The following is a 22,150-nucleotide window of genomic DNA, read 5'->3' as shown; positions in this document are numbered from 1 at the left end:
CTCACTTACGCCAATACCGAGCCTGTGCAAAGAACGGCACTGGCTCAACATTTCAGAAGCCCATTCGTAAACCTTCTGATTCGGCGTGGTCCAACGGCTCGAAATACTTCCTCGCAACCAAAAGCTGATCCTCTGCACTTGTTGCCGACGGAAAGATCCAATCATGTAAAGGTATCGGTAGAGATCGTATGCGTTGTTGAAGGAGAAAGCTTTGGTCCTATAGTAGAAGGGCACAACTTCCGCGTAAAGGCCTTGGCAAGTGCGTGCTAGTGCAAGGACTGTTTCGTGTGTTTGGAACCTGGACCTGCCGTGTTCATGGTCCGCAATCGCTCTGAAGATCTCATCGACGTTGGCGTGGAGGGTAGCTGTGGATGGGAGTAGGTGGCTACAAGTCAACTCGCGGATCTCGAGTGGAAGGCGCGAAAAAGGACATGTTTGTTTATCTGGGGATGAAGCGAAGAGATTCTCGCTGTTGAATTGAGGTTGCGGCATTTTGGATGAATGTCTCGTTGTATCTGATGACGGGTTTGAGTTTGATAGAATGATTGAGGTTTTGGCATTAGGGATTTTGAGGAAGATAAGATTTATATTTGACATAGCTCCGCGTCACCTTATCTGCCTCCCTTTATTCAATTAACTGGGCAACTCCGAGGCGAGCACCCCTGGCACAATGAGCTGTCAATTTCAATATATCCTCGCTCTTCACATATAAGTGAACGTGATCAAAAGTAAAGACAAGCTGGAGCCTTCTTCCTGAGATATTGCACCCATCCTCTACATAACTTTCTATAAACACCTTTCCCAAATTCACCCGTTACTTTGCAGTGGTTTCCAGCTCTTTCACGGAACTTTACATGCCCCTCAAGGATCCTCCGCCGTACCACAGCCACAATCGAATCCAGCATAGCTCACAACGATAAAAAAATGTTCAAGGATAACATGACGCACTTTCTCCTCAAAGATACTAGTGAGACAAAACGTAATTGCAAAACAAATAACAAACGTTAATAGACGGGTGAAAAGTGAGTAATAGAAATGCTTCATCCCATCTCAGCCCTCCCACCGTTCGCTCCTCCAAATTCAAAGATTACTAATGCTTTATTTTGGATATTGAAATTTCAGTGTTCATCAGGGGGCTATATTTTGCCACAGAGTAACCAAGAGTTTAACTTCTTACCTTCTCACCAGGTGCAGAGGTATTGGGATAAGTCTGGAAAGAAAACCTCGAGAGCTGAGCGGTGCTATTATATATTGCTTGAATTTTAGTGCGGAAGACTAGCTTGCCTCAACAGAACTCTTCTACCCGCAGTTCCAGAATATTTTCGGCAGTTGAGGGAAGAGGGGGAATAGGAATGGGAGTATATATACTAGAGGGAGAGATTGGAACTTGCTACGAAATGAAGGTTTGATAAGTAATGAAAAACGATGAGTGGGTGAGGTTTAATCTGGCGACCAGGGTAGGAGTAGAGGTGGGAAGGAGAACCTCCCCTCTCCACTTCTCCTAACCGACGCAGCGAAACTTCTGCATCCTGACCCATAGACCTGTGTCAGGCGAGCCTTGGATGTCGAAGCCAACACTTTCGAAAGTCTTGGAGATCCCACCCAAGCGAAGATAAACTCACCCGCATGAAGCGGAACTTCGTCATCAATGCAATTTCGAAGATCTAGAGCATCTACCCAGGGCTCCATGGGAAACTGGAAGGGGGTGTTGATAGGAAACGATACGAGATTCGAAATGATGGGTTGAAGGTGGTACTTACATTGAGGTTTCGGAAACTGACACCAAGAAAAGCGTGACAGCAAAGCTTGTCATCTCGTTCCTTGACAACAACAAGAACCAGAAGCCAATCTCCCTATTTGCGAGCTAGCACCTCGTGAAAGGAAACCGGAACGAAAACGGAGGGTACGATCTCGAGGGGAAGGCCCGAGACATGAGAGCGCTAACAACTAGTCAGACACCACTCTATATGCTTCTCTGTGTTGAGGATTCTCGTTGAGAAGAGGCTTTATATTTTCGAGAGGCGAGAGGCCAGGTTCCGCTTGAAATGAAAAGAAAAAGAAAAAAGCGAGCGATGATTGAGTAGGGTTCAAATTTTAAGGAGCAGAGATGGGCGAGACCGACATATATTGACGCCCTTCCGCCAAATTCTCATCGGAGCGCTGAGACAGTGGCTGATCTTGAATGATTGATATTCAGGGGCTCGCGCTCCTTACACCGCCGGTACCTGCCACTTTTTCTCCAGCGAGAGACCACCAACCTGGAACCGTGGTCGGATGGATACACAGGTCTCGGAACTTGGAGGGGGAGTTCCGGAGACGAAGAGCCAACAAGACGCCCTTCATCTAATGGCCCGTCTGATTTCCTGCCGTCCGAGCTGTTGCCGCCGCCTGATCCGCTGTCACGGATCGTCTCAGCTATCTGCGAATAGTAAACGGTGGCTAACCTCGAAAAAAGGGGGCCGGGGAGGGGAAGGTGGAAGAGGGGGGGGGGCTGTCTCTTCCGCATGGGCATCCGAATAAGTTCAGTGGCGAGTAGTTGAAGATCTCTGGACTTTGTAGATCGTGAAGTGTGCGCTGTCTGAAGGATTCGAAGGAATTCGTGAGAGGTTTTACATAGAGAGGGGGAGGTAAGGAGGTTGAGAACGAGGTGGGTAGGAAGTGGGTGAATGCTATGGACATGATAATTGGAAGGCTTGGAGTGATTGCTCTCTGGCGTGATTGCTGGGAGTGAATGGAAATGATGTGTTTTTTAGCTGCAGCTGGCTATCTTACCTTGGCTGTTGTGAGCTTAAATGAAATAGATGAAGGATGAATCTCATCAGGTGAGCTTGACCGAACCCTTGAATTACAGGGCGAAAAAAGTGTGGTAAGCAGAATGCTGGAAGGTCATGCTTGTATTGTATGTTCATGTCCCAGGTCAAGCAGCAAGTAAAGCCTGCCCAGGCTCTTTCTCTCTCATCTATGTACAAGCCACAGGACTCTATCTATGACCCGTGCATTAACAAGCACATCCCATGCAAGTTCTGGTGCTCCTTTTTCGTTCGTTCCGCCAAATAGGTATCATCGTCGACCTCTGTACAATCCAACTCTCGTCCCCGCTCCGCCTAAAGGTTTTATAATACACAAGGGAATCGAAAGCGCAAGCCCAATTCCATTCCATTCGCTGGCTCCAGTCCCGAAGAAGATAGAAAGGGAAAGGCGCCAGACTGGTTGCAAGGAAATCTGGAATTCAAATGCCCAAGGTTCGCTCAATGATCCCGTCCATCGCCCTTTTGAGGCCCCAAGTCCATTGTAACGCCAGAGCCCGCCGGAAAAGTGGCGTGACATGCAACCTGTATGTGAATTACGTGCAAAGAAAGTGTCGTTTCGGTCGTGTTCGTGATGAAAAAGGAAATCACTAATGAGGGGATCAGTCTTCAGCGTGATCAGGGTTGGTTGCTCGAAGGATCGGTCCTTGATGAACGACTCGTCTCGAGTAATCGTGATCGTCGCGGATTGTGTTCATACTCTCTCGACTCTTGTTGTCTCCATTACGTTGATAGACCGGTGCAAATGGATCTAGTCGTGGATCGACAGGCATCAATCTGCTTCTTCTCGAGCCAGGAGCGTCTCCTGGCTCCCATGTTTCTACCACTTGTCTGCCGTCGGTACCAAGAACATAACGCGAGTTCTCGCTCATGGTCCTCGAGGGAATTGGACCTCCAAGACCCGCAGTGCTTCCTCTCCTGCTGGCGTTGTTGAATTCTTCAGCTTCCTGCTTGCGCTTCCTCCTGAAATAGAACCAAAGGAGGGCGGTGACAGTGGCAATTAGGGCCACCAGACCAATAGTCAGACCCACTGCACCTCCCGTGCCCAATTTACCGCTAGTGCTCTTCTGACTTGTCCCAGTTTGCGAATTTGCAGATGCTGTCGGTGTAATGGTGATCGTATGGACTTGACCAATGGTTGTGAAGACAGAAATGATGGGTGTAGCCGTCTCGGATGTGGAAGCTTGTTTGTTGGTAGACTGAAAATGATTAGCAATGAACGCTTGGATAGAACACATGATTCAAAAGCCTCCATATAAATATTGAACCAATGAGAAGAGCATACAGATAATGAAGTCTCGGACGAAGAGGAAGAAGTAGAAGAATCATCGCTAGAAGAAGGGCTCGGAGTGGCAGTAGATGTTACCTGTTCCTCAAAGTCAACATGGCCGCAGGAAGAGCAAGCATGACGACAAGAAGTAACAGTACAGAGCGGAGGCAAAGCAAGGGGGCGCGGGGTAACAGACTGTACTAACCGGAGCAGCAGTTGTCGAAGAAGCTGCAGAGCCATCTGGACCACCGGCACCTGCAGTACCTGAGGGAGTTGTAGACAATTCTTCGTAAGTGAAATGTCCATTCCCAGCCCCACAGTATTCAAATGGCCATCCAGGACACGGAGTTGAGCAGCCTTGCGTCAGGTTGCCGCCGGTGGGAAAGTAGTTCGAGCACCAGCACCCATCATTCTGGAGGATTGCGAAGGCGTATGAGATGCTATTGATATCTGGATGTTGAACTCCTTGGCAGAACAGAGAACACGCTCCATGCGATTGGAATTGGGTGGTATCTGAAGCCATATAGTTAGTAGGGATCTCTGCGAAGAAGTGATATGATGCTTACTCTTGCTCATGCTCGAAGTATTAATCTCGGAGCAAAGAATAGTCTGTGCAGAGGCATGGGATAAAAGACCGAGAAGGCAGACGTAGAGCGCACCGAGTGCCATACGGACGTTCCATCGATGTGTCGACATCTTTGCTGGTGTTGTCTCGACGTGCTGGGGGAACAGATCGTAGATGTAGAGGGAATGTGTCTCAGTCGTCGCAAATGACGAAGGACAACAGGATTGTTGGCCGGAGAAGGTAAACCGCACGCAAGATATCAATCAAGGTATCCCATTGAATCATCAGCAGGTGAATGTCAGAGGGCAATCACGGCCAACATGTCACCACGGCGGTTCGTTTGTCGTCGACTCGAAGCTTGCGAGGTGAGGAAAGAAGGTAACACTTCGAGAATAATTCGCTCGGAGCGGAAGGTTGCCGTGGAGGAGATAGTAATCTGCCTCAGCGCCTCGAGGCTAGCCTAGCCGTGCTGGTCCTCCTCTGGTGCGTTGACGGGCTGCGTAGTGTGCAGGAGGCTGGAGACGGTGGGCAGACGCAAGACCCGAGTGCTCAGTGCTCTCGACTGGCGTGCAAGCGACGGCCACCCCTTGCTACCTGCAGACGCACAGCTAGAATAATTTCCAGTGCTGTGATCGACTTCTCTCTGGGTGGGCCGGTAAAGTTATGGGCATTGAGAGAAACACCATGGAATGTGAATAAATCTAAGATCTAGAAACAAAGAAAGGGAGAAGCGAGCTCGCGAGCTCGGGAGTCGGGAGTTCAATCTTGGCATTATTCCTTGAGGCGGCGCTGCACCAGCACCTCCTTGGCCGGCCGGCATGCAAATTGGACTTTGCCCATGGTCACCCCTGCCAGAAGGCGCAGCACTGTCCTTCATCGACGGGGGCACAGCAAGAGCCGACAACTTCCACTGCTGTACGCAGTCTGCAGTCTGTCCCTCAACACGCGCCGAACCAGAAGGCCCGTTTCGCTCATTTCTTCATTTTCGTGCTCTCTGATTGGCCTGCTTTGCCACGAAGTATTCGCTTCCCAGTCCGCTTTAGGAAAAGAAGAGGTTATCTCAGAGTCAACGCTCCGTTCGTTGTCGTCATTCGCAGCTCCGGGGATCGTGTGTTGTGGGGACTGGCAATGCTTGTTTTTCTCAAGCTAGACTGTAGTTGAACACACACTTCGTATTTGCCCAGCTGGTATCATGCGAAGGCGGCCATACGCCAGTGCTGACATCGTACCGCTGGCCTTCTCTGCCGTCCGCAACACCACGGCGCGAGAAGTATCGCGAGAGTCGTCTTCCCTTCCCCGCAGATACGACGTTGCAGGCAGTTGTTTCAACACTCCCCCGTCAGCCATTCAGATGCTCTGACGCCGCAAGCGAAGAGCAGGGCACCCGCCGGCGATCCATCGTCATCGCTGCAAATGTTTCCACTTTTCGGGAAATTGAGATTTCCCAAAGACAATTTCAAAAGCCTCAAAGTCCCCCATTTGTCATAGTGTGGCATGTGGGCGGTGCGTTGAAACCGCCATCGCTGCTTTGTGCCGTGGATTAGCGGTTGCCGGATCCGTGATAGTAAGAACGCCACCCATCAATGCTGTAGCACTTCACTGACCTCACGCCTCACTCCTCACGCCTCACTTCCTCCCTCGTCCTTCGCAATTACTTCAAATGGACTTTTGAGTTTGCCATCTGGATAAATTCACACAGACGGCGGAAGTCAGGATAAGTACCAGGTATTTCGTCTCTTCGTTTCAAGAAATCAAGGCTTTCTTATCTATTTCTTCCCCATAGGAAATTTGTACCCGGAACGATGGGCATCCTGAAAGTATCCCGGCTTGTGCATGCTCGCTGCATACCCTTCAAGCGGCGACGACAAACCAGACGTGGTGAGCCGATGAACCTGAGTGGCAGGAATCGTCAGATGGAGGTCACTCCAAGTTGCTAATTGCACGATACTGATTGACGTCAAAGAGATGGCTCCTGTTGCACGACCGGCTTGCGATAAGATATCTCCTCAGCTTTCTCTCGCTGAAATACATGGTACAGTCGAATTCGGAATACAACGTCAATCCCCTGCACGCCACAATCCGATGGAATGCAGATTGGCGTCTGCAGCTGGATTCCCCGCCATCCTTCCAAAGACTTGAAACACAAATCAAATTTTTCAAGTGAGCCGCGAGATCCTTAAGGAACTCAAATTCAAAAGTTTTCTACATGAACTGTTGAATTTCAAGTTCTTGTTGCTCTTTTGTTGAACACGAACTGAGCTTCTGTTCCTGCAGTAGCTTTTTCACTGATTTTTGTCCCCTGTACGCATCTATTTTTGGATGAGCGAATGGGGCCTGTCGCCTTTTAACGTGGGGTCTCAGCCTCGCGAATTCTTTTTTCAGCCTTCTGTTCTTCAACTTTGCAATTCAAAAAGGTTGAGAGACATTGACGACATTTGTTCCAAATATTGTTTCTTTTACTCCTGAATCAATACATCATGAATCCATTCCCACTTCCACCCCCACCAAAGACGTATGAACCCCACACCATTCGGGCGTTGCGTGTGGGGAGCTTGAAAGAGCCATTTCCACCTTCTTCCCCCCGCACGTCCTGTGACGGAAGGCCCAGTGACTCGTCTCCTTCACAATACCTCTCATCTGACCCAACCTTGCTCCAACCTCCTCGCTCTCTTCAAACATTTTCACCCTCTCCTCTCGGGTGCTACACTGCTCATCAATCAAACACTTGAACCTGTTCAGCTCTTCAACGAGCACATTGAACCGATCAAAATTCGAGTCTCCACTCTCCGTCTCGCCCGCAAAGAAATTCCCACAGGAGATTGCCATGGTAGCAGTCATGTCACGCACCTCTCTTTCTCTTCCTCCCCATACGTTCTCTTCTTGCCAATGCTCAAACTCATCGCCGTACAATTCCTTGCATAGATTCTTATACCGCGACTCGAAATGGTATTCAAACCCGTACTCCCCAATTTCATACCCGTCTTCCATTTCCTCATCTTCATCTCCCTCTCCAACTTCCGCTCTCTCCTGCTCCTTCTCCTTCGTCTCAGAGCCAGAGTCAGTGTTCGGAAATGGGTCGAAGCCCTTCATATACCCCAACTCAAACAGCGCTACATCAGCTACTAAGTCACCTGCATGCGCAGCGTTATTGCCGGGCGAAATCATGCTCTCTAACTCCAACAATCCCCATTCTTTCCTGCCGCGCTTTCTCGAGAAACCTTCTTCTAATGCAGACTCCTACTCTCACGAGCGGCTCTTGGAGTCGAAGTTTCTGGCGTAGTCGAGCGTTGTCTTCTTTCAAATTGGCATTGGCATCCCCCTCCCCCAAATGGAAGTTCTCTTCCCTCAAGCGACCATTCTCCTCGCGCAGACGGTCAACTCACTCTCTCCAATAAGCATTCTCTGCGCTTGATCGGGCGCTCTCCTCCTTCAATTGTGCATTCTCTTCCTTCAACCGCTCGTTCTCAATCCTGAGCCGAGCACTCTCGATTTTGAGGAGAAGGAGGTGGGATCTGGATGTTTCACTGCGTCTTCGTTTCGTGATAGAGCGGTGACGGTCGGGGATGCGATGGAGATCCCTTGTTGGAGAGGAGAGGCGATTTGGTGGGGAGATATATCTTAGTGAGGAAAGACGATTTGGGCAGGGCGAGGAGAGGCGGCAAGGGTTCTGTGAGGATAGGCGGCAAGGGCTGGGTGGTGGCGTTAAATCTGCCATCTTGAAGTCGCCCCTCTGTTCTCTTTCGTAATCGTAAATATATTATGTGAAAATTAATTATTGCTGAGGTTGAAAGTTCATGTCTAGATGAAAAGAATCTATTTCGTTTTAGGATCTTCTAGGTGGTGGAAGGACATTGAATATATGGGGCATTGAAATGTTGACTGAGGATATAATCTGAGTGCCATTGCGATCCAGACTGCCTCCCTCATCCGCACCCGAAGCTCACAATTTCGGTCCTTCCCTCCCGCTCCCGAAATCATCTATTCCGATCTCAGACGTGCACAAAATAAACGTATCTTTCAGACTAGGCACTCGATACTTCTGATTCACAGCTTGGTAGTCCTGAGATGCGAGCATATCTGCAAAATGCAGGATAGAAGGGTAGTGCGCTAGCGCCACTTCGTCCCATGCCTCGCCATCCTCTCCCCCTGCGTCGTGGACCACACTCCCAACAATCTTTGCGTTTCCACCGCGACGCGAGCCGATGGATTTCGAAAACTCTGCACCGTACTTGAGATAATCTTCCTTTTTACCTGGCTGGAAAGCGAGGAGATTCAACATCGATACTGCGCCTTGCCCTTCTGAGGATTGACTGAAAGTTTGGATCCATTCTCGCAGCTCGGGACTTAGTTCTAGACCTTGTGCTGAAGTTGCAATTCGCGGTTTGTCCAGTGATCCTGTGAGAGGCGGGATATCGCCTTTCTCGGGATGCAAGAGACGGTGGTTCTTTGAGTGGAAGTCCGCGAGAAGGCGAGACGGAACGCCTGCGTAGACTGTCCATTGGTGTTGGATTAAATTTTGGAGAGAGGTGGGGAGAGGAGTGGTGGAGGCTACGATGAGCAGGATGTCCCAGTGGATGTTCTGTGCTAGGAGCTCTGGGGTTGACAGGGAGGTGGGGAGGATGATCCAGCGGATTACTCGCGAAACAACGAGGGGTTTGAGTGTTGAGGAGTGAGAATGGAGGGTATGGAGGAAGGCGGGGATGGTCTTGGTTGCGGTGTGGAGAGACAAAAGGTGGATTGCGCAGACCGGCATCTTGATGGATGAAGGTTGCAGTGAAGAGAGGCAAGAAACGAGGACAACGCCTTGGAAATGCAAAGAGAAGGGGCTTCTGGACGACTATGAGACTTCTCAAATGATATTACAGTACAATTGAGGTTCATTTGGAGCTTCCCCACTACCCCACACTTCACCAGCCGTAGTGATGCGTAATCCGGACCGAGGTCAATTCCGCGGGAGAACGGCTTGAAGACAGCACACTTTAGCGCTCCTGTTGATCGCCATAATCAATAGCTTCACCAATCACAGCCACAATCTTACATCTCGGAAAGCAAAGATTGTTTTCGTTCGCGATGTTCCAGAAATCTAGACTTGGCTTCACATGCTAATTTTACATCCCCCGCCAACCTGGCCATCACCATGGCAACGTCGCGCCCACAAGAAGTGGCGTCAAGGACCCCAGAAGAGGCGGGGGTAAGCTCCTTGATTGGACCGCACAGCATCCAAGCACCCTGGAAGGGATCTGCGTGGCGCTTGTTTACCCTGGGCGAGAGCTCTCAAGGTCTCCCCCGTGGCCTCTGCGTTTTCGAAGCTTCACGTTGTCAAGATCTCTACGGCCGAAGAATCGATTGTTCTGTTACGCTCTGGATTGCTTCGAGTCTAGGTGAAAGCTGTCGAGAGAGCTGTGCTCTGCTTTGGAGAGCTGGATATCGAAACCCAAGCCACGAGAGACGGCGATAATGCGACCAAATACGAAATCGACCGGACGACGAACCCTATAACGCCGCTCTTAATTCCAATCGACAACGCATCATGAGCTACCATGTCACAATTGTCCTATGGACATTGTCACTCCATCTCCTGGCCATTGCTCATGCCCAATCTCTGCCATATAATCCCACGACCATACTTCGCCCACGGTTCTCATCTCACCAGCAGGATCTCGCATATGTCTTCCTCCAGGGCTCTGGTTCACATCAACTCGCATCTCTCAATATATCCTCGACCATATCAGCATCGAATTTATCCCTTGTAACGATTACTCCGAGTCTGCCCTTCTTGACAGATGATAGCATCGCATTTATACCAACAATCTCCTCCGCCGATGAAATATCTATGTATTCCGGCTCCTGCTCGGAATCCAAAAACTCCGCAGTATGGAAATATACGCCGTCAAATACAAGTGCTAGTGGGAGTGGCACATGGGAACAAGATGCAATAAAGACAGCTAGCGATGTGACATCTGCTGCTCTCCCAGGGGCTGACTTCCTCTCCAAGGCATTCAGCTTCTCCACCATCGTCGAAACCAATGCTTCTCAGAGCAACATCTATGTCTTCGGAGGCATGTGCCCGACCTCATCAGCCACGACCTCAACATGGCAATCATCAGCATCATACTCCAACCAGATGCTCCGCCTCGCCCCGACCATCACCTCATCCACTTCCTCGACCTCCCGCACAACCTATACTCTTGATATCACCTCAAGCAGAGCTGCCCCGATCGCCGAAGCAGGCTTCACGATAACGGGGTTGACTCCCACATACTCGAATGGCTCCGGGGTAATGACACAACAGCAGAACTTCGTCTTGCTTGGGGGTCACACGCAATTAGCATTCATAAACATGAGTCAAGTTGCAATCTGGAGTCTTCCAGAAGAGAGCTGGAGTTTCATGACGGTGGAGTCTCCAGTCATCTCGAACGGTAATACAGAACTTGCTATCAAAAGCACCGTAACAAGTGTGGATAGTAGATCTGGACATACTGCAGTTTTGAGCGAGGATGGATCACAGATCATTGTTCTCGGTGGCTGGGTTGGTGATGTGAACCAAGCCGCTGATCCACAACTTGCTGTCTTGAGCCTTGGAACAGGATTTGGAGGCAATGGGAATTGGCAGTGGGAGGTTCCAACGCATCAGCCGTCTGGTAATGGAATTTATGGCCATGGGGCTGTGATGCTTCCTGGGAATGTCATGATGGTACTTGGCGGATATAATATATCTGCCTCGAGTAGCTCAAAAAGAGCAACAGGCTCTTCGACTCCAGCAATGTTCTTCAACGCAACGAGCATGCAGTGGGTGTCAAATTACACCAATCCATCGTATGTGGCTGCTATTGCAAGCAATGCAGCTAGTGCTTCGTCTTCGTCGAAATCTAATTCAACAAAAGCTGGTCTGGGAGCTGGATTGGGTCTTGGTCTCGCTGCTACCATTGGTGCACTAATATTGTACTTCTGGTACAATCGACGATTAAAGCGCAAAAGAAAGGAAGCGAGGGAGGACGATCTTAGAAATCTGAGTATCGGTGCTTCGAATTTCTACTCTCCCCGGACCCAAATGGGTGAAAGGCGGAGTGGATTCCCATGGTCTAATGGCGGTTGGAATGGAAGCAATTCCAACGAACCAGCCTTTGACTCGACCAATGCCGTGGCTGGATATGAAAACCTTCATACTGATGCTCATGATGTCCATAGTTTGGGGGACGCTTCATTGGTTCCACCGCCACCGAGACAGATTCCAAGGAAGCCTCTGCATTCAAGAAGTGCTCGTGGAATATACCAACCTACTCCAACTTTCGATTTCAACGCCGCAGGTAGCCATGGACGAGGGGCAGGTCTGGGAACTGCTGGACCGATACATCCTATATACGAAGCAGACGAAGAAGATCATACTCTTTATAAAGCTGAAGGCGTGGGTGTTGCCATTGGTGAACCATCATCCAGAGGACCTTCACCAGAAAGAAATCGCCACTCCGACCCATTTAAAGACCCCCCAGCTGGCAATCCCACGGCTATTCGTACCCAAACACGCACCCCAGACGCAGAATCCATTGCACACTCCCGGGAACGAGAGATCCAGGAGTGGGTCTCGGATTGGGCAGCAGCAGACGTACTCCTCAACTCCCAAATTCGCACCCACTCCAACGCCGGTCGTCTATCACCCACACGACGAGCCCAGCTCATCGCAGCTAGCAACGCAGCTTCCATCTCTGGAGAAGAAGAGAGCGGCCGCACAGCAAGCAACCTCTCTGAACGCAGCGTCGCCATCTCCGGCTTCACCATTTCCCGGTCAGGCTCGAGCTCCCAAGGCCGCTCAAGATCGAACTCGCTTCGCGGCTTCATCACGGGAATGAATCCCTTCACATCAACAATCCTCTCGACAACAGTAGGACCAAGCACAAACATCAGTCCAGTTTTCGATGGTCCTGGTCCTGGTCCTCTTGGACCTAGAAATCCTCCACGAAGCGCGGGAAGTACGAGTGGTACGAGCTTCAACACCGCACATACAAGTTTCCAAGCCTTGCAAGAGCAAGGCGAGTCCTTGCTCCCCAGGCCAGGTGATGAGCTTTCAATAGGAGACTACTCGCCAACCCGTTCCCAGCCCGACTCTTTGCCTGGCAGTCCATCGAAGAGTAAACCACCTACCGGTCTCGGTAAAGGCCGCTCACAAGGCTTCCTAGGCAGCTTACGGCGGGTCTTCGTCGGTGGAGCTTCTGGGAACACTAGTCCAGATTCGCCAAGTTATGGCAGCAGAGACGACAGTCCTACGCGCCCTTTCAATTACCCCGCTATGTCTTCGGGTGGAGCCGGGCCCAGGAGGACAGTCAGCGCTGGCGCGACCTTATGGAGACGGAAACAAGGGAAGGGGGACTGGGAAGATTCTGCAGATAATAACAATAATACACTGCGGAGCACCGGGCGGAGTAACACCATTACAGGCTCTCTGCCTCTCGGCATCACCAGCGTAGGACCGTCAGCGGCAACGGATGGAGGGGACGAGAGTGACGATGAGTGGGACATCGAGCGCGCGGTCGAGAACCGCGTCGTGCAGGTTATGTTCACTGTCCCCAAGGAGAAGCTTCGGGTAGTTAATCACGATTTTGAGGAGGAGAGGAGTGAGGTTGGGAGCTTGAGAGGGGGGTCGATGAAGAGTAAGAAGGGGAGTGGGAGGCGGAGCGTCAAAGACCTCTTCGGGATAAATGAGGAGGTCAGGATTGATGAGAAGGAGGAGGAGGCGGCGGCGAGTGAGCCGTTGCTTGAGATGGATGAGAAAGAGGACCTGAGGGAGAGAGAAATGAGAGAATCGCCGAGAGCGAAAGAGAAGGGCAAAGGCAAGGTGCTTGAGATTGTGGAGAAGATCGAAGGAAGGAGTCCCGATCATTCGCCTGTCCGCTTTTAGCTCTCTCCTAAGCTTGGATTTGATTTTGTATATAGCGGAGCCGGGGTTGGCGTATTTGCATTTGAATTGTACTTTTTGGGTTTTGAGACGGTCGGACCTTTGACTTCGTGTTCTTGTTTTTGATAGTAGACTTTTTGATTCTCGTCGTCGAGGTGGGAGGCAAAAGTTCGGATTTGGAAGGAAGGAGATAAGGGAGACTGGCCGTAGGTGAAGACGATCGCTTCTTGTATTTAGCTTCGTTGAGAGTTATGGATTTGGTTTTGTGCTTGGTTCGAGATGATGTATCCTTGTCTTTGCCATGAGAATGTGTCTGCATGTACAGTGTTGATAGTTGATGAGAAGGCCATACTCTTTTGAGGAGAAAAGTCGGCACTCTGTTTGACGGCTCTTGATGTGCTCCGGTGGAATATATTCCTAACACATTGTTGGTATCTTGGTTATTCCATGTATATTTATTGGCTGCACCTGGCTTTTGCTCGCTCAAGCACACCTTCTTTGTGCTCTCCAACTTAATTATTCATAAATACTCAGGTTCATGAATTACAGAATTCAGATTTCTTTTGATGAGAAGTACGAGACTTCATCTTGGGCACAGATCGGTCCCCTTTTCTTGAAAGACAGAAGCTATCTCTCCTCCATGGAACTGAATTGGTTGTGGAAATGACCGCCGGTCTGGAAGGGGGAAATGTGCTTTCCATTCTTCCGCTTCTGGCCCTTGCCCAAGATCTTTCCAGATAGTGATTGTTAATTTTATAGTACAACCATCATCGTACTCAAACCCAGCCGTATATTCAGTTCGACAGTATCGACATTGCTGAAGCTCCGAGCAGAGATCTCCCTCCTTTGTATTACTACTCTTCTCGCAATGTAGTAGCCTTGAACTCCTCTTACGTGAGACATGATACGATGATGTGATGCGGAGACTGGCAGACCGCCCTATTGATTCAAGTTCAAGATGTGGGCATATCTCAAAGAAGCGTATTGACCCTCGCTCGAAAGCTGTATACGTGCCATGGAAAGCTACGCGTTTGCAGGTGAATAGAGAACCGTTTTTTATTCGACATTCTGCGTCTTGTTTCTTGACCAAGGTACGCCAGCCGTGTGTGTAGGATTCAACTGACAGAAGATTCAAGAGCTGGCGGCTTCGAGCATCATAACCAAAGAGGTGGTGGTGCTTCATCGCCATCTTGAAAACAGTGGAGCTGAACTTCTGGTGAATATACCCATAAACCCTTGCCTTTCTATCATCGACGAGACAATCCGGCTCTACCAAATGATGATACCCGATGTATTTCCTGGCATTTTTTATCCTATGAAGCTTTCTGCAAGAATTGCAAGCGATCTGATCCTGAAGGTCATGTTCTACAAGTTTCAAGAACACCAGTGTTTCGTGTGACGAGGTTGCTAGGTTCTCAAGGTATTGAGTTCCGATCAGGAGGAGAATGTGCCGACAAGAGAGAGAAAATGATGCGGCTGATGCGACAGGAAGATCGTTGGCAATTTGTTGCAGTAGCTCTGTTGGGAGCTTGGCCAATAGCGAGTTTTCTAGTGAATTTGGCCTCTGGACTGCGAAATATCGAGAAAAGCGTTTTATTCTTTGTCGAAAGAGGACGAATAGCCTCTTGGCGTAATTCATCCCGAAGTAAGAGGAAGATGTTACAAGTATTGCGCTGAGAGCAATTTGAGGTGCAAAAATGATATTATTGATGGTTGGCCAGGCCTAAATAATCAAAGTACAGGCAGATGGAAGAAAGGAAGAGGAGAAAAGAAGGTGCAAAGCCTCGTTCTTATAGCCACTAGCTCCAGCGATGTGTGTTCCAATGCACGTGTTCCTTCGTACATGACGAATTAAGTGACGATATAAATGACGATACAAATGACGATATTAATGAGCCAATAAGCTCTCGCAAGTGGCGCATGATAGATGAGAGTGTGGACAACTAAATTAGTGGTTGAACCTGGTGCTGGAAGGAATGGTAGACTAGCAAGGCGAGTGCACCACTAATTCAACAACAAGACTTGACACTTCCCAACCCGCTACAGGATCTTTTAACAATTCAACCAATGTCCTTTATCTTAGTCTTAACGATTTCGCTATAAGTTAGCCGATAATTCTGGGATTATAGAATTATTATACCTAAACTTCGTTTGAAACAGTATGCGGATATAAAGAAGAGGCGTCTGTAAAGAAATTGCAGCTGTAAAACAAGGGACCAGAAGGAATGAGATGACAATAAGGTGTATAATATTTGCTTTGTAGAATTGCAAGATTTGCTACATTGTCCCCCAATAGCGTAGATACAGCTGTCGTCAACGCAGACGGGCGAAAATTATCCTATCACAACAAACTCAAAACATGTTTAGAGCACACAAATATGACGAGAACGAGCTTACGAGCTTTTACATCCTAATTGAACATACCAAACGAACTTTAATATTTTGAAAGTGCAAAGTCGCGATTTTAATAATAAATACCTACTTTTCTTAAACAAATCGCTTAGGCCTAGTTTAACAGTCCCAGATCATCGTGCGATCTTCAAACGCGTGCAAGTAGGTTGTCCGATTCCAATCCTCAAGATTTGAGAAGTAATAAGCAGATGCTTCTTCTACACGCAGGCATGCAGGATCCTCTGAATCGCAGATGATGCCACAACTACAAAATGGCTTCATCATGCCCTCAGACACAAGTCGAATGGACAGCTCTTTCCCCTTTTCCAAGCTCTCGAGTACAGATTGCATATCGAAGTTTGCTGAAATCCAAGGATCACCCTCAGCAATTCTTCTATAGGTCAACAACTCTGTTTGAACAGCTGCCCATAGAGTCGCCAAACTCTTGTTCTTGCCAAAGAAATTTTGCTGATAGGAGGTTACGTCATGATAGCAGCAGTACGCAGGAACACCTTCTTCTTCGTCTGAGTCATTGTCGTAATCTTCATCCATGTCTTCGTCACGGTCTTCATCTTCCTCGTTGTTTCCGTCTTCTACATCTATGTCCATGAGTGGGGGTTCGACGATTGACAGGTTCTCATCTACATCTTCGACAAAAACACCGTAGATACTTCGAAAGTCATCGTCTGAAGTACTTGGAGCCCTCGTCGGCGGTTCAGGTCGTGGTGGAGGGTTCCATTCGTTTTGTGAGAGCTTAAGGATAGTACAAAATGTCCTCCAACCGGTTATGCGTTCCTGTGGCCATTCTGAAATGAGGGTCCGGGGCACCTTCTGCGTAAGTTCCAAAGGGTCAAGCTCGAAATGGCTACAGTGTTGGCTATCATCGTTATTCAAGAGAGCGTTCAACGAGACATCTGCTTTCAGTAGAGGATTTGCGCCCTTCCCCAAAAGACAGAGCAGACATGCGATCATTCCGAAAAGATTCTCTCCATCACTTCCTAGCTGTGCAAGATAGACTGTGGTGATAACTAGAGTGTGGAGAGGCTTAAGCTGGAGTTTGAGTCCACACGATTCGTTGAGACAGCGCTTGAGGAAAAGACCGCTGGATGTGTTGATGTCAGGTCCCCAATGTGGACTGAAGAGAGTTCCAATACAGTGGGTTATGGCTTGTGCTGATGTGTGACAGAACATGTGCTTCCAGTTCTGAGGTATTGTGGGGTTGCCACTTGCATGGAGGTGACGGATGCAATCAGAGTCGGCGTCCCATCTTCCGCAGATGTCTACCTCTTCCCCTGCAAACCGACGCTCCTTTTTGAAGGCTTCGTCAACCATTACTGGAGTGCATGAGGTGTGTCCCTTCAATATAGCTATCATAAGGTTATCGAGAACCGTATGATTGAGATGGTTGGTGTAAAGCTTGCGAACAGAAGCTTCACCCGAAGGCATCCTTTCCACAATATCATCGAACACACCACAGCACGTCTTCGATCCATCCAAGTAGCTCGAGGCTAGATGTAAAGGATATAGGTCATGCAACGAGAAGTGTGCAACCCCATCAATGTAATCCATCATATCGCAGAGAAGATCCCTATTGCGCGCCATGATACTAAAGCCGAATGCGTCTTCCATTAATTGTTCTGGAGACCGTTTTGCTGCTCTGGCTATCTGGCCTGACGAGAGTGGGAGGTCTCTAATTTCGACGGTGCTGAAGTCGTTACTCTCGAGATTTTCCTGTAGGCGCTGTGCAAAATCGTGGATAGTCTCTGCTCCCGCCCACGGTCGCCAAGAGTTTTCATCATCTGGGTTGGCTATGTCTTCAGCTTGTTTTGGGGACATGACTTCATCGCAGTCGATTTCGCGAATATGTATACTCCAGCGACATAGAGGACTTGGTTCCTCGATGTTGAAACTATTAGGCGACTTTCTTTCATGACGGGAATGTTGTTCGGAAGAATTAACTGTCATATCAGGAGTACCAGAGTGGCTCTCAGTTCTTGCTTTAGAAAATTCATTGAATCTGAGGCTTGATGCGTTCCAAACTCGTGGTCCGCGGCCCCAGGTTCTGGCGGTTGTAAAGGAATATTGCCAGAACTGATTCAACCACTCGGTGGTGATGCTGGGCACAGATTAGTAAGTAAGTCAAGCTGACAGGAAATATGGTTAGACGTAGTCATGTACCTTTGCTCTTGTAGATTCATGCCCCGAAGCAGATCCGTATGGTGTTTCTGGGCGAAGAGATGTGCTCGCCTGATCTTCAGAGTCTCTTTCGCTGCGACGGTCAGAGCAGATCGTTCGTTGTTTGGTGACAAGGCGTCACCGGGAGATGGACGGTCTCGAGGTGATGGTCCGGAATTTGAGGACGGAGTGACCACCTGGATATCGCTCATTGGGGTTCTGGCAGAAGCATCTAAGATATTTCAAAATTAGACCGTGTTAAAAAAGCCAGCGCCTAAGAAAGCCGCTAATCTCGCCAGCGAGGAAGACACAACACAATGGGAGGGTACATACAAGGCGAAGCATGGTCGGTGGCCTTGGATTTGGATTCAAGGAAGCGCCAGACAGCAGCTGGCATACTCCAATTCATGAACCTAGAGATCCATATTAGAAAATTTGGAGACGACCGGAGTGGTTCAAGACCAAGAGATCTCACACTCTGTTGCCACACTGCAGAGCATGTCCAGATAAATTCTCCACGTCGACAGACTCACTGCTTATGCTCGCCCGTATCGATATATCCCGCCGTGCTTGCTCTTTCATATACCTCCGAACCTTCTGAACTTCGACTTTGCCCTGGTGTCTCACCACAGATAACTTCCCTTGTTGTGCCCGGGTTTCCAATGCTGCCGTAATCTTCTCCTTTTTCGTGGTCGAAAGAGCCCTCTTCAGGTTCCAGATGCCAAATTGGCGTTTGTATTGGGTTTCACTGTCAGAACGAAGCATAATCAGCATTCAACATTATCGATATATGAAGATGGCAGATGGAGCATCACTGACGAAGCGTAGAACTTGTAGTTTTGTTCCATTATCTTGACAATTTCTTTCAACTTCAACTTCTTCCCATTTGCCAAGTACTCCAAGTACAGCCACGCGATGACATCTTTCAACAGCTCCCATCTTTCGGAATATGGTGCTCTGAGTTGGTCTGCTGACACTAGTGGGGCGCCGTCCATTACGAATTAGCTTGTATGTAATTCGGTCGTGATTTGGTTCGTGAACTTTGACTTGTACGTAGAAAAGCGTTCAATGAAGACGAGAAATTGAGCCGACGAAAAAGAGAGGGAAAGTATTGAAAAAGCAAATCAGAAAACAATAAGGCTCTAGGTTGTACAAATATTTAGGCAGCTGAAATGTGGCAGACGAGGCATAGCAGCCGGGCGTTGCGATGACTTCCCGACTCATGACATGGACCGGAGGACTTGTTGTACAGGGCCTTGCGCCTATTCCTGTCCTTGTGGATTTTGAGCGGTGAATCCGAGGCTCAGGATTGGAGATCTCATGATTGTCACGCCAAATCTAGACCACACTGCGGCCATGAGCAAGCTCTCGTTTGCGGCGGGGTAGCTGCCGGCACGGCATTGTAATCGATGGTGCAGCGAGCCTGTTGCTTCATGTGCTGTCTTCGTGAAGCCTCCCCGTCCCTGAACAACCAATACCCTGGGCGAACCCTGCGTGACCGAGTACAAAGGTCATCTAACCAATCAGAACAGTTCCAACGACGACAGACGCTAACTGGATGCAGAAACGGGTGGGCGATGCAAACAAGCACTTAGACCGCGACTCGAAGCAGACTCGCTGACCCAGGGCAGACAAAAGTATCCTGACCAATCGAGGAGAACCCCGCGTCTCCAGCCAACACCCCTTAAAACGCCACCGGCAAGCCGGTTCGCATTCATCGATGTACAAAAGTAATCTATCCAATAAGAGGAGCGACTGGGTTTTGACAATCCCCTCGTCTCAGACGGGATTTGTTCGGACATCGTTAGAAGCGGAGGTATGCCAGCCCACTTTCAATCTCCCGTGTCCCGATAATTGGACTGAATATGCACAAGACGATGTCCTGGACCAAAGTGATCTCCCAAGTGTTGCGCCACCTGGTCGTCGATAAGTCTGCCTCCCTGAATTGACTGTGAAGCTTGGAAAATGAGCCTGGTGTCAAGCGAGACAAAAGTCACCAGTCCAACCAGAGCCCCCCAAACATCCCGGATGAAATGTCCAAGACGCAAGCGGGATCTGCGCTAACATACGATTCTGCGTTGTTTGAATGCTATGGGTTTCGATGGTATCAACCCTGTCCCAAACTGCGCTGCCGTCTGGCTCATTTCCCTTCGTAATGTGCCCAAGTGAATCGGAAGGGTGAGGCAGAGAGTCACTGCCAATGACCTTGGATAGGAAGTGATAGGGATTTGTTGGTCGCCAACGGAGTACTGCAGTCAGATAGGTATAAGGACCCCAATTCCCGCATTAGACTTCTCATCTATCATCCTCATCCACTATCTTTCTCTTCCCTAACTTCTACTTCGATCGAGGATTGGAGGGCTAGGTTGGCTTCTACTTGCACCAGCACGACAGTCTCACAGAGTCCGCCCCTCTCAATCAATCCTACATACCTTCTACCAAGATGTCCTCGAAAAATAGAGCATCGTAAGTGTCACTGAAATACCCCTACCCATTTTTCCTCCCTCAACACGCAGCATAGTAACTGATCACCGTCTTCCACAGTAAAACCAATCATCAGAATTCCAAAAAGCACGCCGAACGTAACGCCTCACTCTCATCCAAACAACAAATATCCGTTTCGGGCCCTCGATCCTCTCATTCACACAAGCAACAAGCAGAATCTTCCTCCTTGAGGCGCCCTACAGACTCCACGGCTGCACAAACTTCATCATCCAGGATGTCATACCCCAGCAACGCAACGTCTACTTCCGGCTTCACCACGGACGTGCCCGGCCAGTTCACACATACGGAAACCGATCTCCTAGAGGTTTCCGCTTGGACTCATCCTTATCCTCGTCAAAGTTCACCCCACTATCAGACTTCTGACACCTCATACCCGTCTTACGACAGCACCCAAACTTCAGCCACCTGCCAGTCCCATGCATCTATGATGGGCTCGGGTTGTGAAGCTGCCTGGTCCGGATCTGGACACGGCTTCGCACCACTTGAGCGCTGGCTTGGCGAACATGCGAGGGAAGGAGGCGCGTTGGCGCTCCAGTTGGGGCTTCAGCTGCATGCGGATTGTACTTGCACTGGCATGCAGGACAGAGCCATTACCGATGAGTTGAGTGATATATAATGTAGCTTCACTTCGGGGAAGGAAGGGTAAGAATTAGAGTCATGTGGCTCTAGGTTGCTGTATCGATTGTGCATTAGCAGAAGAGCTAGATGGACAACATTAGGGCAAAAGGGTTAACCGATTCCCCGCACCAAAACAAGTCCCGCACCAAAACACGCTCTAGCGATATTTCAAAATCTTAATAATTAAATAACCACAAATCCTTTTAACTTCATTTTTAGAATATAGAGACTATAAATATAATCGAGTAAGTTACTAAAATTATAATAATAATCTTCTTATAATTAAAAAGTTATTATTATTATATTAATTTTTTGTGAAATTATAAATTTTTGATATAGTTTTATAATAAATATATAAAATATTATATAATTATATAAATTGTACTTTATTTAATAATATTAGTTATAATATATAAAGAGTTTTTAATAAAAAGTATTATTTGTTATTAAAATTTAAGTTTAAATTAAATATTTTTTAAAAATTAATTAACTTTTTATTATTTATAAAATATAAATAAATAGACTATTTATAAATAAACTTATTAATTATTTTATAGATATTATATATATAAAAGTAACTTATAACTATATTCTTATTATAAAAGCCTTTATATATAATCTTTTAATTTTTTAAAATATATATTTTTTACTCTAATATAGAATTTAATAAAAGTTTAAGTTATTTATAATTATATATAATAGTTATTCCATTTTAGGCTTATATTATATATAAACTCCTATTATTAACTATTTTTTAACTATTTTTTAAATAATACTTATATTATAGCTTTATTTAATAATTATATTTTTTAATATATAAATTCTTTTAATTATTATTAATTATTAAAAGGATTTATAATATTAATTTTAATATTTTAATATAAATAAAACTATATTATATAGCTAAGTTAGAAAAAACTAATAACTTT

At 47.9% G+C, this 22,150-nt stretch overlaps 9 protein-coding genes across 9 annotated transcripts; 3 read left to right on the top strand and 6 right to left on the bottom strand.

Moving 5' to 3' along the window:
• Nucleotides 1–3,409: 3,409 nt before the first annotated feature.
• Nucleotides 3,410–4,773, bottom strand: K444DRAFT_634905 (uncharacterized protein; the record flags this gene model as incomplete). The annotated part of the gene is made up of 4 exons (XM_024883805.1): nt 3,410–4,006; nt 4,093–4,173; nt 4,283–4,590; nt 4,644–4,773. 4 exons carry the CDS (start codon nt 4,771–4,773, stop codon nt 3,410–3,412), a joined length of 1,116 nt encoding a protein of 371 aa, XP_024731044.1.
• Nucleotides 4,774–5,341: 568 nt separating this feature from the next.
• Nucleotides 5,342–5,880, top strand: K444DRAFT_136320 (uncharacterized protein). The gene has a single exon (XM_024870512.1). It carries the CDS (start codon nt 5,481–5,483, stop codon nt 5,790–5,792), a length of 312 nt encoding a protein of 103 aa, XP_024731043.1. The 5' UTR covers nt 5,342–5,480; the 3' UTR covers nt 5,793–5,880.
• Nucleotides 5,881–6,724: 844 nt separating this feature from the next.
• On the bottom strand, nt 6,725–7,914 carry K444DRAFT_136263 (uncharacterized protein). The gene has a single exon (XM_024870511.1). The coding sequence runs from the start codon at nt 7,805–7,807 to the stop codon at nt 7,118–7,120; it is 690 nt and encodes a 229-aa protein (XP_024731042.1). The 5' UTR covers nt 7,808–7,914; the 3' UTR covers nt 6,725–7,117.
• On the bottom strand, nt 7,915–8,442 carry K444DRAFT_136254 (uncharacterized protein). The gene has a single exon (XM_024870510.1). It carries the CDS (start codon nt 8,355–8,357, stop codon nt 8,022–8,024), a length of 336 nt encoding a protein of 111 aa, XP_024731041.1. The 5' UTR covers nt 8,358–8,442; the 3' UTR covers nt 7,915–8,021.
• K444DRAFT_618593 (uncharacterized protein) lies at nt 8,178–9,553 on the bottom strand. Its single transcript, XM_024881354.1, has one exon. It carries the CDS (start codon nt 9,393–9,395, stop codon nt 8,583–8,585), a length of 813 nt encoding a protein of 270 aa, XP_024731040.1. The 5' UTR covers nt 9,396–9,553; the 3' UTR covers nt 8,178–8,582.
• A 619-nt stretch (nt 9,554–10,172) lies between these two features.
• On the top strand, nt 10,173–13,535 carry K444DRAFT_540747 (uncharacterized protein; the record flags this gene model as incomplete). The annotated part of the gene is made up of 2 exons (XM_024875736.1): nt 10,173–11,697; nt 11,764–13,535. The coding sequence occupies 2 exons, from the start codon at nt 10,173–10,175 to the stop codon at nt 13,533–13,535; spliced, it is 3,297 nt and encodes a 1,098-aa protein (XP_024731039.1).
• A 580-nt stretch (nt 13,536–14,115) lies between these two features.
• K444DRAFT_539965 (uncharacterized protein) lies at nt 14,116–15,171 on the bottom strand (the record flags this gene model as incomplete). Its single annotated transcript, XM_024875676.1, has 1 exon — nt 14,116–15,171. The coding sequence occupies one exon, from the start codon at nt 15,169–15,171 to the stop codon at nt 14,116–14,118; it is 1,056 nt and encodes a 351-aa protein (XP_024731038.1).
• Nucleotides 15,172–15,828: 657 nt separating this feature from the next.
• K444DRAFT_667758 (uncharacterized protein) lies at nt 15,829–19,133 on the bottom strand. Its single transcript, XM_024887333.1, has 5 exons — nt 18,918–19,133; nt 18,574–18,846; nt 18,432–18,511; nt 18,102–18,330; nt 15,829–18,039 (listed from the first exon to the last, which is right to left on the bottom strand). The coding sequence occupies exons 1-5, from the start codon at nt 19,091–19,093 to the stop codon at nt 16,044–16,046; spliced, it is 2,754 nt and encodes a 917-aa protein (XP_024731037.1). The 5' UTR covers nt 19,094–19,133; the 3' UTR covers nt 15,829–16,043.
• Nucleotides 19,134–20,098: 965 nt separating this feature from the next.
• On the top strand, nt 20,099–21,276 carry K444DRAFT_618590 (uncharacterized protein). The gene is made up of 2 exons (XM_024881353.1): nt 20,099–20,564; nt 20,643–21,276. The coding sequence occupies exons 1-2, from the start codon at nt 20,542–20,544 to the stop codon at nt 21,217–21,219; spliced, it is 600 nt and encodes a 199-aa protein (XP_024731036.1). The 5' UTR covers nt 20,099–20,541; the 3' UTR covers nt 21,220–21,276.
• The last annotated feature ends 874 nt before the right edge of the window (nt 21,277–22,150 follow it).

The sequence above is a fragment of the Hyaloscypha bicolor genome (assembly GCF_002865645.1).
Source record: "Hyaloscypha bicolor E unplaced genomic scaffold K444scaffold_136, whole genome shotgun sequence".
Lineage (NCBI taxonomy): Eukaryota > Fungi > Ascomycota > Leotiomycetes > Helotiales > Hyaloscyphaceae > Hyaloscypha > Hyaloscypha bicolor.
The sequence above is the reverse complement of the archived record's forward strand: the minus strand, read 5'-3'. Positions and strand labels throughout refer to the sequence as shown.